The sequence below is a fragment of the Bombina bombina genome, chromosome 1 (assembly GCF_027579735.1).
Source record: "Bombina bombina isolate aBomBom1 chromosome 1, aBomBom1.pri, whole genome shotgun sequence".
Lineage (NCBI taxonomy): Eukaryota > Metazoa > Chordata > Amphibia > Anura > Bombinatoridae > Bombina > Bombina bombina.
In genome coordinates, this window is record NC_069499.1 from 425,613,131 (window position 1) to 425,637,726 (window position 24,596).

Here is a 24,596-nt window from a genome sequence, read left to right on the forward strand (position 1 = left end):
GTTTTTCAAATAAAGATAGCAAGAGAACAAAGACAAATTGATAATAGGAGTAAATTAGAAAGTTGCTTAAAATTGCATGCTCTATCTGAATCACAAAAGAAAAGTTGGGTTCAGGCAGCCGACTGTTTGAGATTGCTATTTATAAATTTAATTGTTTGTTTTTCCAGTTTGGTGGCATTAATCCACAAATGCAGATGATGGGACAGACTATGGCACCAAATGTACATGGAGGCTTCTTTGGCCAACATCAATATCAACAGGCCGATCCAATGTGGGGGTATTTCTCTGCAGTGGCTGGTCAGGTAAGATTGGTTTATACAGTGGTATAGGGATGCACCGAAATTTCGGCCGCAGAAACGTTTTGTCCGAAAATGGCATTTTCAGTTCTGTTTTCTTCTGTTATGTGTGATCAGTCCACGGGTCATCATTACTTCTGGGATATAACTCCTCCCCAACAGGAAATGCAAGAGGATTCACCCAGCAGAGCTGCATATAGCTCCTCCCCTCTACGTCAGTCCCAGTCATTCTCTTGCACCCAACGACTAGATAGGATGTGTGAGAGGACTATGGTGATTATACTTAGTTTTTATGACTTCAATCAAAAGTTTGTTATTTTACAATAGCACCGGAGCGTGTTATTACTTCTCTGGCAGAGTTTGAGGAAGAATCTACCAGAGTTTTTTACTATGATTTTAACCGGAGTAGTTAAGATCATATTGCTGTTCTCGGCCATCTGAGGGAGGTAAAAGCTTCAGATCAGGGGACAGCGGGCAGATGAATCTGCATTGAGGTATGTAGCAGTTTTTATTTTCTGAATGGAATTGATGAGAAAATCCTGCCATACCGTTATAATGACATGTATGTATACACTTCAGTATTCTGGGGATGGTATTTCACCGGAACTACTCTGTTAAAAGTCACTAATCCTTTTAATAAGTATTTATCATGTTAAACGTTTTTGCTGGAATGTAGAATCGTTTACATTTCTGAGGTACTGAGTGAATAAATATTTGGGCATTATTTTCCACTTGGCAGTTGTTTGGTTTTAATTGTGACAGTTTCGTTTCTCTTCACTGCTGTGTGTGAGGGGGAGGGGCCGTTTTTGGCGCTCTTTGCTACGCATCAAAAAATTCCAGTCAGTTACTCTTATATTTCCTGCATGATCCGGTTCATCTCTGACAGATCTCAGGGGTCTTCAAACTTCTTTGGAGGGAGGTAGATTCTCTCAGCAGAGCTGTGAGAATTTTATATTGACTGTGAATAAAAACGTTGCTCTGTAATTTTTATGTCAAATTTAATTATTGTTATTTTTCTAATGGGAACAAACCTTTGCTAAAAGTTGTGTTGTTTTAAAGTTTGATGCTATAACTGTTTTTCAGTTCATTATTTCAACTGTCATTTAATCGTTTAGTACCTCTTTGAGGCACAGTACGTTTTTGCTAAAAAAGATTATAACCAAGTTGCAAGTTTATTGCTAGTGTGTTAAACATGTCTGACTCAGAGGAAGATATCTGTGTCATTTGTTCCAATGCCAAGGTGGAGCCCAATAGAAATTTATGTACTAACTGTATTGATGCTACTTTAAATAAAAGTCAATCTGTACAATTTGAACAAATTTCACCAAACAGCGAGGGGAGAGTTATGCCGACTAACTCGCCTCACGCGGCAGTACCTGCATCTCCCGCCCGGGAGGTGCGTGATATTATGGCGCCTAGTACATCTGGGCGGCCATTACAGATAACATTACAAGATATGGCTACTGTTATGACTGAAGTTTTGTCTAAATTACCAGAACTAAGAGGCAAGCGTGATCACTCTGGGGTGAGAACAGAGTGCGCTGACAATACTAGGGCCATGTCTGATACTGCGTCACAGCTTGCAGAGCATGAGGACGGAGAGCTTCATTCTGTAGGTGACGGTTCTGATCCAAACAGATTGGATTCAGATATTTCAAATTTTAAATTTAAATTGGAGAACCTCCGTGTATTACTAGGGGAGGTCTTAGCAGCTCTCAATGATTGTAACACCGTTGCAATACCAGAGAAACTGTGTAGGTTGGATAAATACTTTGCGGTACCGGCGAGTACTGACGTTTTTCCTATACCTAAGAGACTAACTGAAATTGTTACTAAGGAGTGGGATAGACCCGGTGTGCCGTTCTCACCCCCTCCAATATTTAGAAAGATGTTTCCAATAGACACCACCACTCGGGACTTATGGCAAACGGTCCCTAAGGTGGAGGGAGCAGTTTCTACTTTAGCTAAGCGTACCACTATCCCGGTGGAGGATAGCTGTGCTTTTTCAGATCCAATGGATAAAAAATTAGAGGGTTACCTTAAGAAAATGTTTGTTCAACAAGGTTTTATATTGCAACCCCTTGCATGTATCGCGCCGATTACGGCTGCGGCAGCATTTTGGATTGAGTCGCTGGAAGAGAACCTTAGTTCATCTACGCTAGACGACATTACGGACAGGCTTAGAGTCCTTAAACTAGCTAATTCATTCATTTCGGAGGCCGTAGTACATTTAACCAAACTTACGGCTAAGAACTCAGGATTCGCCATACAGGCACGTAGGGCGCTGTGGCTAAAATCCTGGTCAGCTGATGTTACTTCTAAGTCCAAATTACTTAATATACCTTTCAAGGGGCAGTCTTTATTTGGGCCCGGTTTGAAAGAAATTATCGCTGACATTACAGGAGGTAAGGGCCACGCCCTACCTCAAGACAAAGCCAAAGCTAAGGCTAGACAGTCTAATTTTCGTCCCTTTCGGAATTTCAAAACAGGAGCAGCATCAACCTCCACTGCACCAAAACAGGAGGGAGCTGTTGCTCGTTACAGGCAAGGCTGGAAGCCTAACCAGTCCTGGAACAAGAGCAAGCAGGCCAGGAAACCTGCTGCTGCCCCAAAGACAGCATGAACCGAGAGCCCCCGATCCGGGACCGGATCTAGTGGGGGGCAGACTTTCTCTCTTCGCCCAGGCCTGGGCAAGAGATGTTCAGGATCCCTGGGCGCTAGAGATCATATCTCAGGGATACCTTCTAGACTTCAAATTATCTCCCCCAAGAGGGAGATTTCATCTGTCAAGGTTGTCAACAAACCAGATAAAGAAAGAAGCGTTTCTACGCTGTGTACAAGATCTGTTATTAATGGGAGTGATCCATCCGGTTCCGCGGTCGGAACAAGGACAAGGGTTCTACTCAAACCTGTTTGTGGTTCCCAAAAAAGAGGGAACTTTCAGGCCAATCTTAGATTTAAAGATTCTAAACAAATTCCTAAGAGTTCCATCGTTCAAAATGGAAACTATTCGGACAATCTTACCCATGATCCAAAAGGGTCAGTACATGACCACAGTGGATTTAAAAGATGCTTACCTTCACATACCGATTCACAAAGATCATCACCGGTATCTAAGGTTTGCCTTCTTAGACAGGCACTACCAGTTTGTAGCTCTTCCATTCGGATTGGCTACGGCTCCAAGAATCTTCACAAAGGTTCTGGGTGCCCTTCTGGCGGTACTAAGACCGCGAGGGATTTCGGTAGCTCCGTACCTAGACGACATTCTAATACAAGCTTCAAGCTTTCAAACTGCCAAGTCTCATACAGAGTTAGTTCTGGCATTTCTAAGGTCGCATGGATGGAAAGTGAACGAAAAGAAGAGTTCTCTTTTTCCTCTCACAAGAGTTCCATTCTTGGGGACTCTTATAGATTCTGTAGAAATGAAGATTTACCTGACAGAAGACAGGTTAACAAAGCTTCAAAATGCATGCCGTGTCCTTCATTCCATTCAACACCCGTCAGTAGCTCAATGCATGGAGGTGATCGGCTTAATGGTAGCGGCAATGGACATAGTACCTTTTGCACGCCTACACCTCAGACCGCTGCAATTGTGCATGCTAAGTCAGTGGAATGGGGATTACTCAGATTTGTCCCCTACTCTGAATCTGAATCAAGAGACCAGAAATTCTCTTCTATGGTGGCTTTATCGGCCACACCTGTCCAGGGGGATGCCATTCAGCAGGCCAGACTGGACAATTGTAACAACAGACGCCAGCCTACTAGGTTGGGGCGCTGTCTGGAATTCTCTGAAGGCTCAGGGACTATGGAATCAGGAGGAGAGTCTCCTTCCAATAAACATCCTGGAATTGAGAGCAGTTCTCAATGCCCTTCTGGCTTGGCCCCAATTAACAACTCGGGGGTTCATCAGGTTTCAGTCGGACAACATCACGACTGTAGCTTACATCAACCATCAGGGAGGGACAAGAAGCTCCCTAGCAATGATGGAAGTATCAAAGATAATTCGCTGGGCAGAGTCTCACTCTTGCCACCTGTCAGCAATCCACATCCCGGGAGTGGAGAACTGGGAGGCGGATTTCTTGAGTCGCCAGACTTTTCATCCGGGGGAGTGGGAACTTCATCCGGAGGTCTTTGCCCAAATACTTCGACGTTGGGGCAAACCAGAGATAGATCTCATGGCGTCTCGCCAGAACGCCAAACTTCCTCTCTACGGGTCCAGATCCAGGGATCCGGGAGCGGTTCTGATAGATGCTTTGACAGCACCTTGGAACTTCGGGATGGCTTATGTGTTTCCACCCTTCCCGCTGCTTCCTCGATTGATTGCCAAAATCAAACAGGAGAGAGCATCAGTGATTCTAATAGCGCCTGCATGGCCACGCAGGACTTGGTATGCAGATCTAGTGGACATGTCATCCTGTCCGCCTTGGTCTCTACCTCTAAGACAGGACCTTCTGATACAGGGTCCATTCAAACATCAAAATCTAACTTCTCTGAAGCTGACTGCTTGGAAATTGAACGCTTGATTTTATCAAAACGTGGTTTTTCTGAGTCGGTTATTGATACCCTGATACAGGCTAGGAAGCCTGTTACCAGAAGGATTTACCATAAAATATGGCGTAAATACCTATACTGGTGCGAATCCAAAGGTTACTCCTGGAGTAAGGTTAGGATCGCTAGGATATTGTCCTTTCTACAAGAAGGTTTAGAAAAGGGTTTATCAGCTAGTTCATTAAAGGGACAGATTTCAGCTCTGTCCATCTTGTTACACAGGCGTCTCTCAGAAAATCCAGACGTCCAGGCCTTTTGTCAGGCTTTAGCTAGGATCAAGCCTGTGTTTAAAGCTGTTGCTCCGCCATGGAGTTTAAACTTAGTTCTTAACGTTTTACAGGGTGTTCCGTTTGAACCCCTTCATTCCATTGATATAAAATTGTTATCTTGGAAAGTTCTGTTTTTAATGGCTATTTCCTCGGCTCGAAGAGTCTCTGAGTTATCAGCCTTACATTGTGATTCTCCTTATCTGATTTTTCACTCAGACAAGGTAGTTCTGCGTACTAAACCTGGGTTCTTACCTAAGGTAGTCACTAACAGGAATATCAATCAAGAGATTGTTGTTCCATCCTTGTGTCCAAATCCTTCTTCAAGGAAGGAACGTCTTCTACACAATCTGGATGTAGTTCGTGCCCTCAAGTTCTACTTGCAGGCAACTAAAGATTTTCGCCAAACTTCTTCCCTGTTTGTCGTTTATTCTGGACAGAGGAGAGGTCAAAAAGCTTCTGCTACCTCTCTCTCTTTTTGGCTTCGTAGCATAATACGTTTAGCCTATGAGACTGCTGGACAGCAGCCTCCTGAAAGAATTACAGCTCACTCCACTAGAGCTGTGGCTTCCACTTGGGCCTTTAAGAATGAGGCCTCTGTTGAACAGATTTGCAAGGCTGCAACTTGGTCTTCGCTTCATACTTTTTCCAAATTTTACAAATTTGACACTTTTGCTTCTTCGGAGGCTATTTTTGGGAGAAAGGTTCTTCAGGCAGTGGTTCCTTCTGTATAATGAGCCTGCCTATCCCTCCCGTCATCCGTGTACTTTTGCTTTGGTATTGGTATCCCAGAAGTAATGATGACCCGTGGACTGATCACACATAACAGAAGAAAACATAATTTATGCTTACCTTATAAATTCCTTTCTTCTGTTGTGTGATCAGTCCACGGCCCGCCCTGTTTTAAGGCAGGTAAATATCTTTTAAATTATACTCCAGTCACCACTTCACCCTTGGTTACTCCTTTCTCGTTGATTCTTGGTCGAATGACTGGGACTGACGTAGAGGGGAGGAGCTATATGCAGCTCTGCTGGGTGAATCCTCTTGCATTTCCTGTTGGGGAGGAGTTATATCCCAGAAGTAATGATGACCCGTGGACTGATCACACAACAGAAGAAAGGAATTTATCAGGTAAGCATAAATTATGTTTTTTTTTGTCCGTTATTTTCGGTAAACGGATTGTGTAGCTTATTTAAACATGCTAGCCTAGAGCTGCTGTTTGAGTTTATTACTTGACTTACTGTTTTGCATATAATAATTTTCTAGGACTATACTTTATTTGGATAATTGGGGAAAAAAACAAAAAAAATGTTAAATCTGATTCTGTTACACAGAACTAAATACAGAATAATACAGTATATTGATATTTAATATGGTTTTAAGTACGGATGCAGAAACATTTTGGCCGCAAATGGCTTTTTTTTTAAAAAAAAAAATTTTTTTTTTTTCTTGGTAAAATTATTTTGTAGCATATTGTTTAAGATATATATATTTCTCCTGTTAAGTGTGGTCAGTCCACGGGTCATCATTACTTCTGGGATATTAACTCCTCCCCAACAGGAAGTGCAAGAGGATCACCCAGCAGAGCTGCTATATAGCTCCTCCCCTCTACGTCACACCCAGTCATTCTCTTGCACCCAACTAATAGATAGGATGTGTGAGAGGACTGTGGTGATTATACTTAGTTTTATACCTTCAATCAAAAGTTTGTTATTTTATAACAGCACCGGAGTGTGTTGTTCCTTCTCTGGTAGAATTTGAAGAAGAATCTACCTGAGTTTTTTGTATGATTTTAGCCGGCTTAGTTAAGATCATATTGCTGTTCTCGGCCATCTGAGGAGTGAGGTAAACTTCAGATCAGGGGACAGCGGGCAGGTTAACCTGCAAAGAGGTATGTAGCAGCATATTATTTTCTGACAATGGAATTGACTGAGAAAATTCTGCCATACCGTTATAATGTAAGCTCAGCCTTAAATGCAGTAGTAGCAACTGGTATCAGGCTGTCATGTATGTATATTTACACTTCAGTATTCTGGGGAATGGCACTTCACTGGGATAATACTGTATGCATAAGACTTTAGCCTAATTTGCAGTGACTAGCAACAGGCTTTCTAATGACATTTCATTTATTTGATGTTAAACGTTTTTGCTGGCATGTTAAATCGTTTAATTATCTGAGGTACTGGGTGAAAAATTGTTTTGGGCACTGTTTTTTTCCACTTGGCAGTCGTTTTATTTAATTTAAGACAGTTTACTGATCTCCCTCACTGTTGTGTGTGAGGGGGAGGGGCCTATTTTGGCGCTTTTGCTACGCATCAGAAAATTCAGTCAGAAGTCTCTTGTCTTCCCTGCATGATCCGGTTCGTCTCTACAGAGCTCAGGGGTCTTCAAAAGTTAATTTGAGGGAGGTAATCACTCACAGCAGAGCTGTGAGATTGTGACTGACTGTGATATAAAAAACGTTTTTTTTCTGTACATTTTTTCTGCTATTCAGGGTTAGTTATCCATTGCTAATGGGGGCAATCCTTTGCTAAAATTGTGTTTTTACCAGAAAGAATTTGATGTTATAGTTTCTCAAGTTTACTATTTCTCAACTGTCATAACTTTTTTTTTTTTCTGTGCTTCTTAAAGGCACAGTACGTTTTCTTTTTATTTGTAAATTGCTTTGAAAAGTATTTCCAAGTTGCTAGTTTAATTGCTAGTGTGTTAAACATGTCTGACTCAGAGGAATATCTCTGTGCTATATGTGCTAAAGCCAAAGTGGAGCCCAATAGAAATTTATGTACTAATTGCATTGATGCTACTTTAAATAAAAGTCAATCTGTACAAATTGAACATCATTCACCAAACAACGAGGGGAGAGTTATGCCGACTAACTCGCCTCACGTGTCAGTACCTGCATCTCCCGCTCGGGAGGTGCGTGATATTGTAGCGCCGAGTACATCAGGGCGGCCATTACAAATCACATTACAGGATATGGCTAATGTTATGACTGAAGTTTTGGCTAAATTACCAGAACTTAGAGGTAAGCGTGATCACTCTGGGGTGAGAACAGAGTGCGCTGTTGATAATAGGGCCATGTCTGATACTGCGTCACTGTATGCTGAACATGAGGACGGAGAGCTTCAATCTGCAGGTGACGGTTCTGATCCCAATAGAATGGATTCAGACATTTCTAATTTTAAGTTTAAACTCGAAAACCTCAGTGTACTGTTAGGGGAGGTATTAGCAGCTCTGAACGATTGTAACACCGTTGCAATCCCAGAGAAATTATGTAGGCTAGATAGATACTATGCGGTACCGGCGAGTACTGATGTATTTCCTATACCTAAGAGGCTTACAGAGATAATTACTAAGGAGTGGGATAGGCCCGGTGTACCCTTCCCCCCCCCTCCTGTGTTTAGAAAAATGTTTCCAATAGACGCCACCACACGGGACTTATGGCAGACGGTCCCTAAGGTGGAGGGAGCGGTTTCTACTCTGGCTAAGCGTACCACTATCCCGGTGGAGGATAGCTGTGCCTTTTCAGATCCAGTGGATAAAAAATTAGAGGGTTACCTTAAGAAAATGTTTGTTCAACAAGGTTTTATATTGCAACCCCTTGCATGTATTGCGTCTGTCTCGGCCGCGGCCGCTTTTTGGTCCAAGTCCCTGGAAGAGACTCTTGACTCAATAACTATAGATGAGATTTCAAACAAGCTTAAAACACTTAAGCTAGCTAATTCATTTGTTTCAGATGCCGTAGTACATTTAACAAAACTTACGGCTAAGAATTCCGGATTCGCCATTCAGGCACGCAGAGCACTGTGGCTAAAATCCTGGTCAGCTGACGTTACTTCTAAATCTAAATTACTTAACATACCTTTCAAAGGGCAGACCTTATTCGGGCCCGGTTTGAAAGAAATTATCGCTGACATTACAGGAGGTAAAGGCCATCCCCTGCCTCAAGACAGAGCCAAACCTAAGGCTAGACAGTCTAATTTTCGTTCCTTTCGTAATTTCAAGGCAGGAGCAGCATCAACTTCCTCTGCTCCAAAACAAGAAGGAGCTGTTGCTCGCTACAGACAAGGCTGGAGACCTAACCAGTCCTGGAACAAGGGCAAGCAGGCCAGAAAACCTACTGCTGCCCCTAAGACAGCATGAATCGAGGGCCCCCGATCCGGAAACGGATCTAGTGGGGGGCAGACTTTCTCTCTTCGCCCAGGCTTGGGCAAGAGATGTCCAGGATCCCTGGGCGTTAGAGATCATATCTCAGGGATATCTTCTGGACTTCAAATCCTCTCCCCCAAAAGGGAGATTTCATCTGTCAAGGTTGTCAACAAACCAAATAAAGAAAGAGGCGTTTCTACGCTGTGTACAAGATCTTTTACTAATGGGAGTGATCCATCCGGTTCCGCGGTCGGAACATGGACAGGCGTTTTATTCGAATCTGTTTGTGGTTCCCAAAAAAGAGGGAACCTTCAGGCCAATCTTAGATTTAAAGATCCTAAACAAATTCCTAAGAGTTCCATCGTTCAAAATGGAAACTATTCGGACAATCCTACCCATGATCCAAAAGGGTTAGTACATGACCACAGTGGATTTAAAGGATGCTTACCTTCACATACCGATTCACAAAGATCATTACCGGTATCTAAGGTTTGCCTTCCTAGACAGGCATTACCAGTTTGTAGCTCTTCCATTCGGATTGGCTACGGCTCCAAGAATCTTCACAAAGGTTCTGGGTGCTCTTCTGGCGGTACTAAGACCGCGAGGAATTTCGGTAGCTCCGTACCTAGACGACATTCTGATACAAGCTTTCAAACTGCCAAGTCTCATACAGAGTTAGTACTGGCATTTCTAAGGTCGCATGGATGGAAGCTGAACGAAAAGAAGAGTTCTCTCTTTCCACTCACAAGAGTTCCCTTCTTGGGGACTCTTATAGATTCTGTAGAAATGAAGATTTACCTGACAGAAGACAGGTTAACAAAGCTTCAAAATGCATGCCGTGTCCTTCATTCCATTCAACACCCGTCAGTAGCTCAATGCATGGAGGTGATCGGCTTAATGGTAGCGGCAATGGACATAGTAACCTTTGCACGCCTACATCTCAGACCGCTGCAATTGTGCATGCTAAGTCAGTGGAATGGGGATTACTCAGATTTGTCCCCTACTCTGGATCAAGAGACCAGAAATTCTCTTCTGTGGTGGCTTTCTCGGCCACATCTGTCCAGGGGGATGCCATTCAGCAGGCCGGATTGGACAATTGTCACAACAGACGCCAGCCTACTAGGTTGGGGCGCTGTCTGGAATTCTCTGAAGGCTCAGGGATCATGGACTCGGGAGGAGAGTCTCCTGCCTATAAACATTCTGGAATTGAGCAGTTCTCAATTCTCTTCTGGCTTGGCCCCAGTTAACAACTCGGGGGTTCATCAGGTTTCTGTCGGACAACATCACGACTGTAGCTTACATCAACCATCAAGGAGGGACAAGAAGCTCCCTAGCGATGATGGAAGTATCAAAGATAATTCGCTGGGCAGAGTTTCACTCTTGCCACCTGTCAGCAATCCACATCCCGGGAGTGGAGAACTGGGAGGCGGATTTCCTAAGTCGTCAGACTTTTCATCCGGGGGAGTGGGAACTTCATCCGGAGGTCTTTGCCCAAATACTTCGACGTTGGGGCAAACCAGAGATAGATCTCATGGCGTCTCGACAGAACGCCAAGCTTCCTTGTTACGGGTCCAGATCCAGGGATCCGGGAGCGGTCCTGATAGATGCTTTGACAGCACCTTGGACCTTCGGGATGGCTTATGTGTTTCCACCCTTCCCGATGCTTCCTCGATTGATTGCCAGAATCAAACAGGAGAGAGCTTCGGTGATTCTAATAGCGCCTGCGTGGCCACGCAGGACCTGGTATGCAGATGTAGTGGACATGTCATCCTGTCCTCCTTGGTCTCTGCCTCTGAGACAGGACCTTCTAATTCAGGGTCCCTTCAAACATCAAAACCTAATTTCTCTGAAGCTGACTGCATGGAAATTGAACGCTTGATTTTATCAAAGCGTGGATTTTCTGAATCAGTAATTGATACCTTAATACAGGCTAGGAAGCCTGTTACTAGAAAAATTTACCATAAAATATGGCGTAAATACTTATATTGGTGCGAATCCAAAAGTTACTCATGGAGTAAGGTTAGGATTCCTAGGATATTGTCTTTTCTACAAGAAGGTTTAGAAAAGGGTCTATCCGCTAGTTCCTTAAAGGGACAGATTTCAGCTCTGTCCATTCTTTTACACAAACGTCTGTCAGAAGTTCCGGACGTTCAAGCTTTTTGTCAGGCTTTGGCTAGGATCAAGCCTGTGTTTAAAACTGTTGCTCCACCATGGAGTTTGAACTTAGTTCTTAATGTTTTACAGGGTGTTCCGTTTGAACCCCTTCATTCCATTGATATCAAGCTGTTATCTTGGAAAGTTCTGTTTTTAATGGCTATTTCCTCGGCTCGAAGAGTCTCTGAGTTATCTGCCTTACATTGTGATTCTCCTTATCTGATTTTTCATTCAGACAAGGTAGTTCTGCGTACTAATCCTGGGTTCTTACCTAAGGTGGTCACTAACAGGAATATCAATCAAGAGATTGTTGTTCCATCCTTGTGTCCTAATCCTTCTTCAAAGAAGGAACGTCTTCTACACAATCTAGATGTAGTCCGTGCCCTGAAATTTTATCTTCAGGCAACTAAGGATTTTCGACAAACGTCTTCCCTGTTTGTCGTTTATTCTGGTCAGAGGAGAGGTCAAAAAGCTTCGGCTACCTCTCTCTCTTTTTGGCTTCGTAGCATAATACGTTTAGCTTATGAGACTGCTGGACAGCAGCCTCCTGAAAGAATTACAGCTCATTCTGCTAGAGCTGTGGCTTCCACTTGGGCCTTTAAAAATGAGGCCTCTGTTGAACAGATTTGCAAGGCTGCAACTTGGTCTTCTCTTCATACTTTTTACAAATTTTACATATTTGACACTTTTGCTTCTTCGGAGGCTGTTTTTGGGAGAAAGGTTCTTCAGGCAGTGGTTCCTTCCGTATAAAGAGCCTGCCTGTCCCTCCCGTCATCCGTGTACTTTAGCTTTGGTATTGGTATCCCAGAAGTAATGATGACCCGTGGACTGACCACACTTAACAGGAGAAAACAAAATTTATGCTTACCTGATAAATTCCTTTCTCCTGTAGTGTGGTCAGTCCACGGCCCGCCCTGTTTTTATGGCAGGTCTAAATTTTTAAATTATACTCCAGTCACCACTGCACCCTTTGGCTTCTCCTTTCTCGTTGGTTCTCGGTCGAATGACTGGGTGTGACGTAGAGGGGAGGAGCTATATTGCAGCTCTGCTGGGTGATCCTCTTGCACTTCCTGTTGGGGAGGAGTTAATATCCCAGAAGTAATGATGACCCGTGGACTGACCACACTACAGGAGAGAGGAATTTATCAGGTAAGCATAAATTTTGTTATTTTTGTCCCATTTTAGTTTTACTTTCAATAAGTGGTTTTTTTTTTTTTTTTTTTTTTTTAAATTGTCTAAGTTTTTCAATTCAGATTCATTCATTAAAGGAACAGTAAACCTTAAAATTAATGTTATATAATTCTGCACATAGTGCAGAATTATATAACATTATTTAGGTGCTATAGCTATAAATGCATTTTTTACCTTTTTAATTTGTTAAAAATATGGCGCTTTTACAGACACGCTCTCTGCTGAGCGGGTCTGTTATATTTAGTCAGAGCATCGGGCCAGCTGTATAGTCACAGCCCGGCCCGACCGCGCCATAGCACTAAGTGCAGCTCGCTCCTGTGACAGGAGCGAGCTGCACTTAGTCTTATGGCGCGGTCGGGCCGGGCTGTGACTATACAGCTGGCCCGATGCTCTGACTAAATATAACAGACCCGCTCAGCAGAGAGCGTGTCTGTAAAAGCGCCATATTTTTAACAAATTAAAAAGGTAAAAAATGCATTTATAGCTATAGCACCTAAATAATGTTATATAATTCTGCACTATGTGCAGAATTATATAAAATTATTTTTAAGGTTTACTGTCCCTTTAAATACTCTAATTGTATACTAAAAATTAAATATTTTAAAATAATTAAAAAAATATATATTTCTTCTGTTATGTGTGATCAGTCCACGGGTCATCATTACTTCTGGGATATTATCTGCTCCCCTACAGGAAGTGCAAGAGGATTCACCCAGCAGAGTTGCTATATAGCTCCTCCCCTCTACGTCACCCCCAGTCATTCTCTTGCACCCAAAGACTAGATAGGAGGTGTGAGAGGACTATGGTGATTATACTTAGTTTTTAGAACTTCAATCAAAAGTTTGTTATTTTACAATAGCACCGGAGCGTGTTATTACCTCTCTGGCAGAGTTTGAAGAAGAATCTACCAGAGTTTTTCTTATGATTTTAACCGGAGTAGTTAAGATCATATTGCTGTTTCTCGGCCATCTGAGGGAGGTAAAAACTTCAGATCAGGGGACAGCGGGCAGTTGAATCTGCATTGAGGTATGTAGCAGTTTTTATTTTCTGAATGGAATTGATGAAAAGATCCTGCCATACCGTTATAATGAACATGTATGTATACTCTACACTTTAGTATTCTGGGGATGGTATTTCACCGGAATTACTCTGTAAAAGTACATTAAACCTTTTAATAGGTATTTTTCATGTTAAACGTTTTTGCTGGAATGTAGAATCGTTTGCATTAATGAGGTACTGAGTGAATAAATATTTGGGCATTATTTTTCCACTTGGCAGTTTGCTTGTTTTAATTATGACAGTTTCGTTTCTCTCTCACTGCTGTGTGTGAGAGGGAGGGGCCGTTTTTGGCGCTCTTTGCTACGCATCAAAAATTTCCAGTCAGTTACTCTTGTATTTTCTGCATGATCCGGTTCATCTCTAACAGAACTCAGAGGTCTTCAAACTTCTTTGAAGGGAGGTAGATTCTCTCAGCAGAGCTGTGAGACTTATATAGTGACTGTGATTTAATAACGTTGCTCTGTAATTTTTATGTTTAAAATTTAATTAGTGTTATTTTACTAATGGGAACAAACCTTTGCTAAAAAGTTGTGTTGTTTTTAAAGTGTGATGCTATAACTGTTTTTCAGTTCATTATTTCAACTGTCATTTAATCGTTTAGTGCTTCTTGAGGCACAGTACGTTTTTGTTAAATAAGATTGTAACCGAGTTGCATGTTTATTGCTAGTGTGTTAAACATGTCTGATTCAGAGGAAGATACCTGTGTCATTTGTTCCAATGCCAAGGTGGAGCCCAATAGAAATTTATGTACTAACTGTATTGATGCTACTTTAAATAAAAGCCAATCTGTACAAATTGAACAAATTTCACCAAACAGCGAGGGGAGAGTTATGCCGACTAACTCGCCTCACGTGTCAGTACCTGCATCTCCCGCCCGGGAGGTGCGTGATATTATGGCGCCTAGTACATCTGGGCAGCCATTACAGATAACATTACAAGATATGGCTACTGTTATGACTGAAGTTTTGGCTAAATTACCAGAACTAAGAGGCAAGCGTGATCACTCTGGGGTGAGAACAGAGTGCGCTGATAATTCTAGGGCCATGTCTGATACTGCGTCACAGCTTGCAGAGCATGAGGACGGAGAGCTTCATTCTGTAGGTGACGGTTCTGATCCAAGCAGATTGGATTCAGATATTTCAAATTTTAAATTTAAATTGGAAAACCTCCGTGTATTACTAGGGGAGGTCTTAGCGGCTCTTAACGATTGTAACACTGTTGCAATACCAGAGAAAATGTGTAGGTTGGATAAATACTTTGCGGTACCGGCGAGTACTGACGTTTTTCCTATACCTAAGAGATTAACTGAAATTGTTACTAAGGAGTGGGATAGACCCGGTGTGCCGTTCTCACCCCCTCCAATATTTAGAAAGATGTTTCCAATAGACGCCACCACACGGGACTTATGGCAAACGGTCCCTAAGGTGGAGGGAGCAGTTTCTACTTTAGCTAAGCGCACCACTATCCCGGTGGAGGATAGCTGTGCTTTTTCAGATCCTATGGATAAAAAATTAGAGGGTTACCTTAAGAAAATGTTTGTTCAACAAGGTTTTATATTGCAACCCCTTGCATGCATCGCGCCGATTACGGCTGCGGCAGCTTTTTGGATTGAGTCTCTGGAAGAGAACCTTAGTTCAGCTACGCTGGACGACATTACGGACAGGCTTAGAGTCCTTAAACTAGCTAATTCATTCATTTCGGAGGCCGTAGTACATTTAACCAAACTTACGGCTAAGAATTCAGGATTCGCCATTCAGGCACGTAGGGCGCTGTGGCTAAAATCCTGGTCGGCTGATGTAACTTCTAAGTCCAAATTACTTAATATACCTTTCAAGGGGCAAACTTTATTTGGGCCCGGTTTGAAAGAAATTATTGCTGACATTACAGGGGGTAAGGGCCACGCTCTACCTCAAGACAAAGCCAAAGCTAAGGCTAGACAGTCTATTTTTCGTCCCTTTCGGAATTTCAAAACAGGAACAGCATCAACTTCCACTGCACCAAAACAGGAAGGAGCTGTTGCTCGTTACAGACAAGGCTGGAAACCTAACCAGTCCTGGAATAAGGGCAAGCAGGCCAGGAAACCTGCTGCTGCCCCTAAGACAGCATGAACCGAGGGCCCCCGATCCGGGACCGGATCTAGTGGGGGGCAGACTCTCTCTCTTCGCCCAGGCTTGGGCAAGAGATGTCCAGGATCCCTGGGCGCTAGAGATCATATCTCAGGGATACCTTCTAGACTTCAAATTCTCTCCCCCAAGAGGGAGATTTCATCTGTCAAGGTTGTCAACAAACCAAATAAAGAAAGACGCGTTTCTACGCTGTGTACAAGATCTATTATTAATGGGAGTGATCCATCCGGTTCCGCGGTCGGAACAAGGACAAGGGTTTTACTCAAACCTGTTTGTGGTTCCCAAAAAAGAGGGAACTTTCAGGCCAATCTTGGATTTAAAGATTCTAAACAAATTCCTAAGAGTTCCATCGTTCAAAATGGAAACTATTCGGACAATCTTACCCATGATCCAAAAGGGTCAGTACATGACCACAGTGGATTTAAAGGATGCTTACCTTCACATACCGATTCACAAAGATCATTACCGGTATCTAAGGTTTGCCTTCTTAAACAGGCATTACCAGTTTGTAGCCCTTCCATTCGGATTGGCTACGGCTCCAAGAATCTTCACAAAGGTTCTGGGTGCCCTTCTGGCGGTACTAAGACCGCGAGGAATTTCGGTAGCTCCGTACCTAGACGACATTCTGATACAAGCTTCAAGCTTTCAAACTGCCAAGTCTCATACAGAGTTAGTTCTGGCATTTCTAAGGTCGCATGGATGGAAAGTGAACGAAAAGAAGAGTTCTCTCTTTCCTCTCACAAGAGTTCCATTCTTGGGGACTCTTATAGATTCTGTAGAAATGAAGATTTATCTGACAGAAGACAGATTAACAAAGCTTCTAAATGCATGCCGTGTCCTTCATTCCATTCAACTCCCGTCAGTAGCTCAATGCATGGAGGTGATCGGCTTAATGGTAGCAGCAATGGACATAGTACCCTTTGCACGCCTACATCTCAGACCGCTGCAATTGTGCATGCTGAGTCAGTGGAATGGGGATTACTCAGATTTGTCCCCCACTCTGAATCTGGATCAAGAGACCAGAAACTCTCTTCTATGGTGGCTTTCTCGGCCACATCTGTCCAGGGGGATGCCATTCAGCAGGCCGGACTGGACAATTGTAACAACAGACGCCAGCCTACTAGGTTGGGGCGCTGTCTGGAATTCTCTGAAGGCTCAGGGACAATGGAGTCAGGAGGAAAGTCTCCTGCCAATAAACATTCTGGAATTGAGAGCAGTTCTCAATGCCCTTCTAGCTTGGCCCCAGTTAAAAACTCGGGGGTTCATCAGGTTTCAGTCGGACAACATCACGACTGTAGCTTACATCAACCATCAGGGAGGGACAAGAAGCTCCCTAGCAATGATGGAAGTATCAAAGATATTTCGCTGGGCAGAGTCTCACTCTTGCCACCTGTCAGCAATCCACATCCCGGGAGTGGAGAACTGGGAGGCGGATTTCTTGAGTCGCCAGACGTTTCATCCGGGGGAGTGGGAACTTCATCCGGAGGTCTTTGCCCAAATACTTCGACGTTGGGGCAAACCAGATATAGATCTCATGGCGTCTCGCCAGAACGCCAAACTTCCTCGCTACGGATCCAGATCCAGGGATCCGGGAGCGGTTCTGATAGATGCTTTGACAGCACCTTGGAACTTCAGGATGGCTTATGTGTTTCCACCCTTCCCGCTGCTTCCTCGATTGATTGCCAAAATCAAACAGGAGAGAGCATCAGTGATTCTAATAGCACCTGCATGGCCACGCAGGACTTGGTATGCAGATCTAGTGGACATGTCATCCTGTCCGCCTTGGTCTCTACCTCTAAGACAGGACCTTCTGATACAGGGTCCATTCAAACATCAAAATCTAACTTCTCTGAAGCTGACTGCTTGGAAATTGAACGCTTGATTTTATCAAAACGTGGTTTTTCTGAGTCGGTTATTGGTACCCTGATACAGGCTAGGAAGCCTGTTACCAGAAAGATTTACCATAAAATATGGCGTAAATACCTATACTGGTGTGAATCCAAAGATTACTCCTGGAGTAAGGTTAGGATTCCTAGGATATTGTCCTTTCTACAAGAAGGTTTAGAAAAGGGTTTATCGGCTAGCTCATTTAAGGGACAGATCTCAGCTCTGTCCATCTTGTTACACAAGCGTCTGTCAGAAAATCCAGACGTCCAGGCATTTTGTCAGGCTTTAGCTAGGATCAAGCCTGTGTTTAAAACTGTTGCTCCGCCATGGAGTTTAAACTTAGTTCTTAACGTTTTACAGGGTGTTCCGTTCGAACCCCTTCATTCCATTGATATAAAATTGTTATCTTGGAAAGTTCTATTTTTAATGGCTATTTCCTCGGCTCGAAGAGTCTCTGAATTATCAGCCTTACATTGTGATTCTCCTTATCTGATCTTTCACTCAGACAAGGTAGTTCTGCGTACTAAACCTGGGTTCTTACCTAAGGTAGTCACTAACAGGAATATCAATCAAGAGATTGTTGTTCCATCCTTGTGTCCAAATCCTTCTTCAAAGAAGGAACGTCTTCTACACAATCTGGATGTAGTTCGTGCCCTCAAGTTCTACTTGCAGGCAACTAAGGATTTTCGACAAACGTCTTCCCTGTTTGTCGTGTACTCTGGTCAGAGGAGAGGTCATAAGGCTTCGGCTACCTCTCTCTCCTTCTGGCTTCGTAGCATAATTCGTTTAGCCTATGAGGCTGCTGGACAGCAGCCTCCTGAAAGAATTACAGCTCATTCTACTAGAGCTGTGGCTTCCACTTGGGCCTTTAAGAATGAGGCCTCTGTTGAACAGATTTGCAAGGCTGCAACTTGGTCTTCGCTTCATACTTTTTCCAAATTTTACAAATTTGACACTTTTGCTTCTTCGGAGGCTATTTTTGGGAGAAAGGTTCTTCAGGCAGTGGTTCCTTCTGTATAATGAGCCTGCCTATCCCTCCCGTCATCCGTGTACTTTTGCTTTGGTATTGGTATCCCAGAAGTAATGATGACCCGTGGACTGATCACACATAACAGAAGAAAACATAATTTATGCTTACCTGATAAATTCCTTTCTTCTGTTGTGTGATCAGTCCACGGCCCGCCCTGTTTTTTTAAGGCAGGTAAATATTTTTTAAATTATAATCCAGTCACCACTACACCCTTGGCTTCTCCTTTCTCGTTGGTCTTTGGTCGAATGACTGGAGGTGACGTAGAGGGGAGGAGCTATATAGCAACTCTGCTGGGTGAATCCTCTTGCACTTCCTGTAGGGGAGCAGATAATATCCCAGAAGTAATGATGACCCGTGGACTGATCACACAACAGAAGAAAGGAATTTATCAGGTAAGCATAAATTATGTTTTTCGGCCAAGGGCATCCTGAATTTTCGGGTTCTGTCCAGAATTTCCATTTTTGTGAATCACTACAGTGGTATTTATATAGTATTAAAGGGGACTAGGCCTTTTATTAAAAAGCAGGCTAATTTAAGTATTGACTGTACACATGTCACAATAGGACAACTATTGTTAAACAATTATATTGTAAGTTGAAAAAGGCACCACAAAAAAAAGCACTTATAATATAGGGAATCTTAAACTAGAGAAATAGTATGTGTCGTATTTGTAATTAGACTCTCAAAGTATCTTGGAAGTGTTGCATAAGAAACAATTTTTCATACATTTTATACTCTGCAAGCTGACATAACAAGTCATTGGAAACATATTATTCATTACCAGCACTTGGCTATTTTTCCAAAATCTTTGCGTATTGATCACAGAATAATTTCATTGCCATAGTACAATACCTAAATAAACCATTCATTCAAACTGAAATATAAAGCAACAACAAGGAAAAACCCATTTAAAAAAGGGAAATGTTGGTAACAATATTAAAGGGACATGAAACCCAAATTTTTTCTTTCATGATTTAGACAGAGCATACAATTATAAACAACTTTCTTATTTACTTCTATTATCTATTTTGCTTCATTCTCTTGATATTCTTTGCTGAAAAGCATATCTAGATATGCTTGGTAGCTGCACATAGATGCCTACTCTGATTGGTTCACCGTGTGCATCGCTATTTCTTCATTAAAGAATATCTAAAGAATGAAGCAAATTAGGTAATAGAAGTAAATTGGAATGTTGTTTAAAAATATATATTCTCTACCTTAATCATGAAAGAAAATGTTTGGGTATAGTGTCCCTTTAAGCATTCTATGAAGTCCAGAAAAATATTGCGGTGTAATTATTGATAATGCAGTCATATTAATACATGTGTAGCTACATAGTAGAGAACCGACTAAATATTAATTAGGTATGTCTTTTATAAAGGATGCATTTCACAATAGATCTTACCCTAGATAGTACCTGTGCAAGAAAGATTTATCAACAAGTTCAGCAGATCGAGCACCCAGTAAGAGTAGACATCCCTTGTATGATGGTTACGTCAATAAGACACACTCCTAAATTGTGATGCTGCCGCAATCGCACAGCTCCTGGTTAATGATACATCCTAGTCTCGGGGCACAGTGCAAAAACACGACCTTAATAGCAACAAAGTTCCACACAGATTCAAACTTTGCTACATAGTAAAGACTCCATATATCCGTACATTGGTAGTCATAGTTGTCCGTTATCCATCCCGGTTTCAGGGCATACAGTGTACAGATCTCCATGGTTGCAAAAAATCGAGCAACATACGTTTCACCAGTAAACATTTGGGTCTCTTCCGGCTCAATGTGTCCATGTTTGCAACCACAGAGGAATATGCAGCTGAATACCTCCTATTTTTATTTTTTTTTATTTTCCTAATATGGGATTGTGTTGGATTTTTATAATTTGCATTTGATGTGTTTTATAACTTGCTTTATCAATGTTGCACAATTGCTAGCTTTATATGTGGCTCCTCATTAAACTCTAAGGATGCAGGATTACCAAAGAAGGCGCGTTTGACACCGAGCCTGGATATATGGAGTCCTAGATGTGAAGTATGTTTGAAATGTTACATGATTTTGCTGCTACAATATTGCCATTTATTTATTTGCTAGATGATACAACATTGTATGTTTTACGTATCAACTTTTCTATGCTATAATGGAGTGCTCAGTCGATATCTGGTGGGCGTGTCTATACAATGTATGTCCTTATACCGGATGTATAATGGACACCTATGACTACCAATGCACGGATATATGGAGTCTCTGCTAGATGGCAAAGTTGGAATCTGCGTGGAACTTTGTTGCTACAATTGTTGTGGATGGCGTGTTTTTATTCTGTGTCCTGAGACCGGGATGTATCATCAACCCGGAAGCTGTGTGATTGCGGCGTTACCATAGAGGGGTGTGTCTTATTGACATAACCAACTTACATGGGATGTCTACTCTTGCTGAGTACTCAATCTGCTTAACTTGTTGCTAAATCTTTCTCGGCGCAGGTACTATCTAAGGTAAGTAGAAAAGAGAATATACAATACAGAGACAGAGCAATGTAAAAAAAAAAAAAACAATATGAATAGGAAAGTATTTTCTTATTACTTCTCTTGAATGTGTGTGTGTATATATATATATATATATATATATATATATATATATATATATATATATATATATATATATATATATATATATATATATATATATATATATATATACACACACACATATATACACACACTCTTGGAGCATAAAAATACAAACCACAAAATAGTTAAAATAAAATTTGCTGCCTGTGATGTGATTAAATAGTAGCCACTAGCCAGTTATTAGGTCTTATGACACACAACATTGTCATGTTTTCTTGGACAGTCATTCAGTGGTATGATTAACAAATGAAGCAGTGTTAAGCCACACACATAGCAGAGGGGACTGCAGTTTTAGCCTTTTTGGGAGCCGTGGGGTTAACTGTATCTGCTATGTATTTAAGCGGTTTCTCAGAGAGCAGGAGATTGTGTGGAGGTTCCATAATGTTTACATACCCTAAGTTTCAGACTGCAGACGTCCCTAGGGGGAAATATAAGTAAGTGGCTTTCTCTGTTCTTCATTCCTGCATGGGCTCTGCTTTTAGATTTCTAGATTGATTTCTAGATTGATCGGCTGCTTCTCAGAACAGAAAATGAAAGTAAAAGAGCCATTTTACAAATGTGTGCTAAAAGCAACCACTAGATGGAGCTGGTTTGCAAGAAATCACAAATAAATTAATGCATTACAGCCACTTCTAAAGGAATTTTTAAAGGTTTTAAAATTGCGGCGATTAATCGCAGATTTAAATCGCATATGCGATTAATCGTGCAGCCCTAAAATATACACACACACGTGAAACTCGAAAAATTTGAATATCGTGCAAAAGTTAATTTTTCACTAATGCAACTTAAAAGGTGAAACTAATATATGACTCATTACATGCAAAGCAAGATAGTTCAAACCGTGATTTGTCATAAGTGTGATTATGGCTTACAGCTCATGAAAACCCCAAATCCACAATCTCAGAAAATTAGAATATTGTGAAAAGGTGCAATATTCTAGGCTCCAAGTGTCCCTCTCTAATCGGCTAATTAAGCCATAACACCTGCAAAGGGTTCCTGAGCCTTTAAATGGTCTCTCAGTCTGGTTCAGTAGGAATCACAATCATGGGAAAGACCTGACAGTTGTGCAGAAAAGTCATTGACACCCTCCATAAGGAGGGAAAGCCTCAAAACGTAATTGCAAAAGAAGTTGGATGTTCCCAAAGTGCTGTATCAAAGCACATTAATAGAAAGTTATGTGGAAGGGAAAAGTGTGGAAGAAAAAGGTGCACAAGCAGCAGGGATGACCGCAGCCTGGAGAGGATTGTCAGGAAAAGGCCATTCAAAATTGTTGGGGACTTTCACAAGAGCGACCACAAACAACGTCAGAAGCATCTTACCTGGGCTAAAGAAAAACAGACCTGGTCTGTTGCTCAGTGGTCCAAAGTCCTCTTTTCTGATGAGAGCAAATTTTGCATCTCATTTGGAAACCATGGACCCAGAGTATGGAGGAACAATGGAGAGGCACACACTGCAATATGCTTGAAGTCCAGTGTGAAGTTTCCACAGTCTGTGTTGGTTTGGGGAGCCATGTCATCTGCTAGTGTTGGTCTACTGTGCTTCATTAAGTCCAGGGTCAACACAGCCATCTCCCATGAGATTTTGGAGCACTTCATGCTTCCTTCCGCAGACTAGCTCTATGGGGATGCTGACTTCATTTTCCAGCAGGACTTGGCACTTGCCCACACTGCCAAAAGCACCAAAACCTGGTTCAATGACTGGGATTACTGTGCTTGATTGGCCAGCAAACTCGCCTGACCTGAACCCCATAGAGAATCTATGGGGCATTGCCAAGAGAAAGATGAGACATGAGACCAAACAATACAGAAGAGCTGAAGGCCGCTATTGAACAATCCTGGTCTTCCATAATACCTCGGCAGTGCTACAGCTGATAGCTTCCATGCCATGCCGCAATGAGGCAGTAATTGCTGCAAAAGGGGCCCAAACCAAGCACTGAGTACATACAGTATGCATGCTTATAATTTTCAGAGGTCCGATATTGTTCTATGTACAATCCTTGTTTTATTGATTGCATGTAATATTCAAATTTTCTGAGCTTGTGGATTTGGGGTTTTCATGAGCTGTAAGCCATAATCGTCACAATTATGACAAATCACGGCTTGAACTATCTTGCTTTGCATGTAATGAGTCTAAACTGGGAGTACTGAAGAAATTGTGTAGTGTCTAGCTTTGCAGAAGTGACTTAAATTGAATTTTATATTGGTGTGCAGGTTAAAAGGGATTTATAACATTGTTATGTTTTGGGAAGCAATTTAATAAGTACATTTTCAAGCAGTTTATTTTTCCCAGTTTACTTTTTTTTTTTTTTTTTTTTTTTAATTTTTTTATTTAGGTAAATGATCATGAGAATAACAATAACAGGCAGATGAATAACATCAGTACATAGTATAACAATTTCAATGTATCAAATTTTACAGAGTAGATACATCCTGAGGGGAGTATACCGAGTAGTATACTGTAGTCCATTGTCCATGAGTCTCCAAAACTCCCCCCACCTATCCAGGTGGGAGTATTGCAGACCGATCTCATGAGACAATCTCAGTTCCGTTTGTCTGGATGGATCAGCAGTTTACCTATATTACATAGAACCATGAAAGAGCTGTTCTTACCAACATCATTATCTAACCATTGCTTTAAATATAGGGTGCTAGCCTGACCTTTTAAGGTCTGTGCTGAGTTATAGAAACAAGAGAGAAAAGGAGATAAAAAGAAGCAGGAGTGAGAGAAAGGAAGAAGAGGGGAAAAAAAGAGGGGGGGAGGAAGGACGGTTTCATATTAGGGAGAGGATAGGAATTTGGATAAGTAGGGTTACTCATATAATCGTAGGGTATTACAGTGTGGAAGCGCTATGGGGACATAGTGGGATCCGCAGCTGAAAGTTATTCTGGACCATATGCCCAGATCATAATCTGGAGGTCCCCAGTTAACCTTTTAATGTTTAAAATTTTAATAAGCATGTTCAGTTTATACCAGATTTGTGTCGAAATTGTGTTGATTTTTCAAAACTTTAAATGTACAGAATATATGCCCCTGTTATCATTTATCAGCCTGAAAGGCGGTCTATCGGCATTGGCCTTGAAAGAACTATATCGGTCTATCCCTGATTATCATAAATTGCACCAATAGTTTTCTGGACTATATAGAATGTTTGTTTAATATTGTTACCAACATATATCCCTTATTAGAATGGGGTTTTCTTGATGTTGCTTTCTATTTCAGATTGAATAATTAGTTTATTTAGGTATTGTACTATGTCAATG

At 41.8% G+C, this 24,596-nt stretch overlaps 1 protein-coding gene across 1 annotated transcript in view; it reads left to right on the forward strand.

Moving 5' to 3' along the window:
- The window catches only part of GCA (grancalcin), an 82,374-nt gene that overhangs the window by 9,135 nt on the left and 48,643 nt on the right, over positions 1-24,596 (forward strand). The window contains exon 2 of the mRNA XM_053698380.1: positions 168-302. Coding sequence (XP_053554355.1) covers positions 168-302 — 135 coding nt within the window. The remainder of the gene's footprint in view (positions 1-167; positions 303-24,596) is intronic.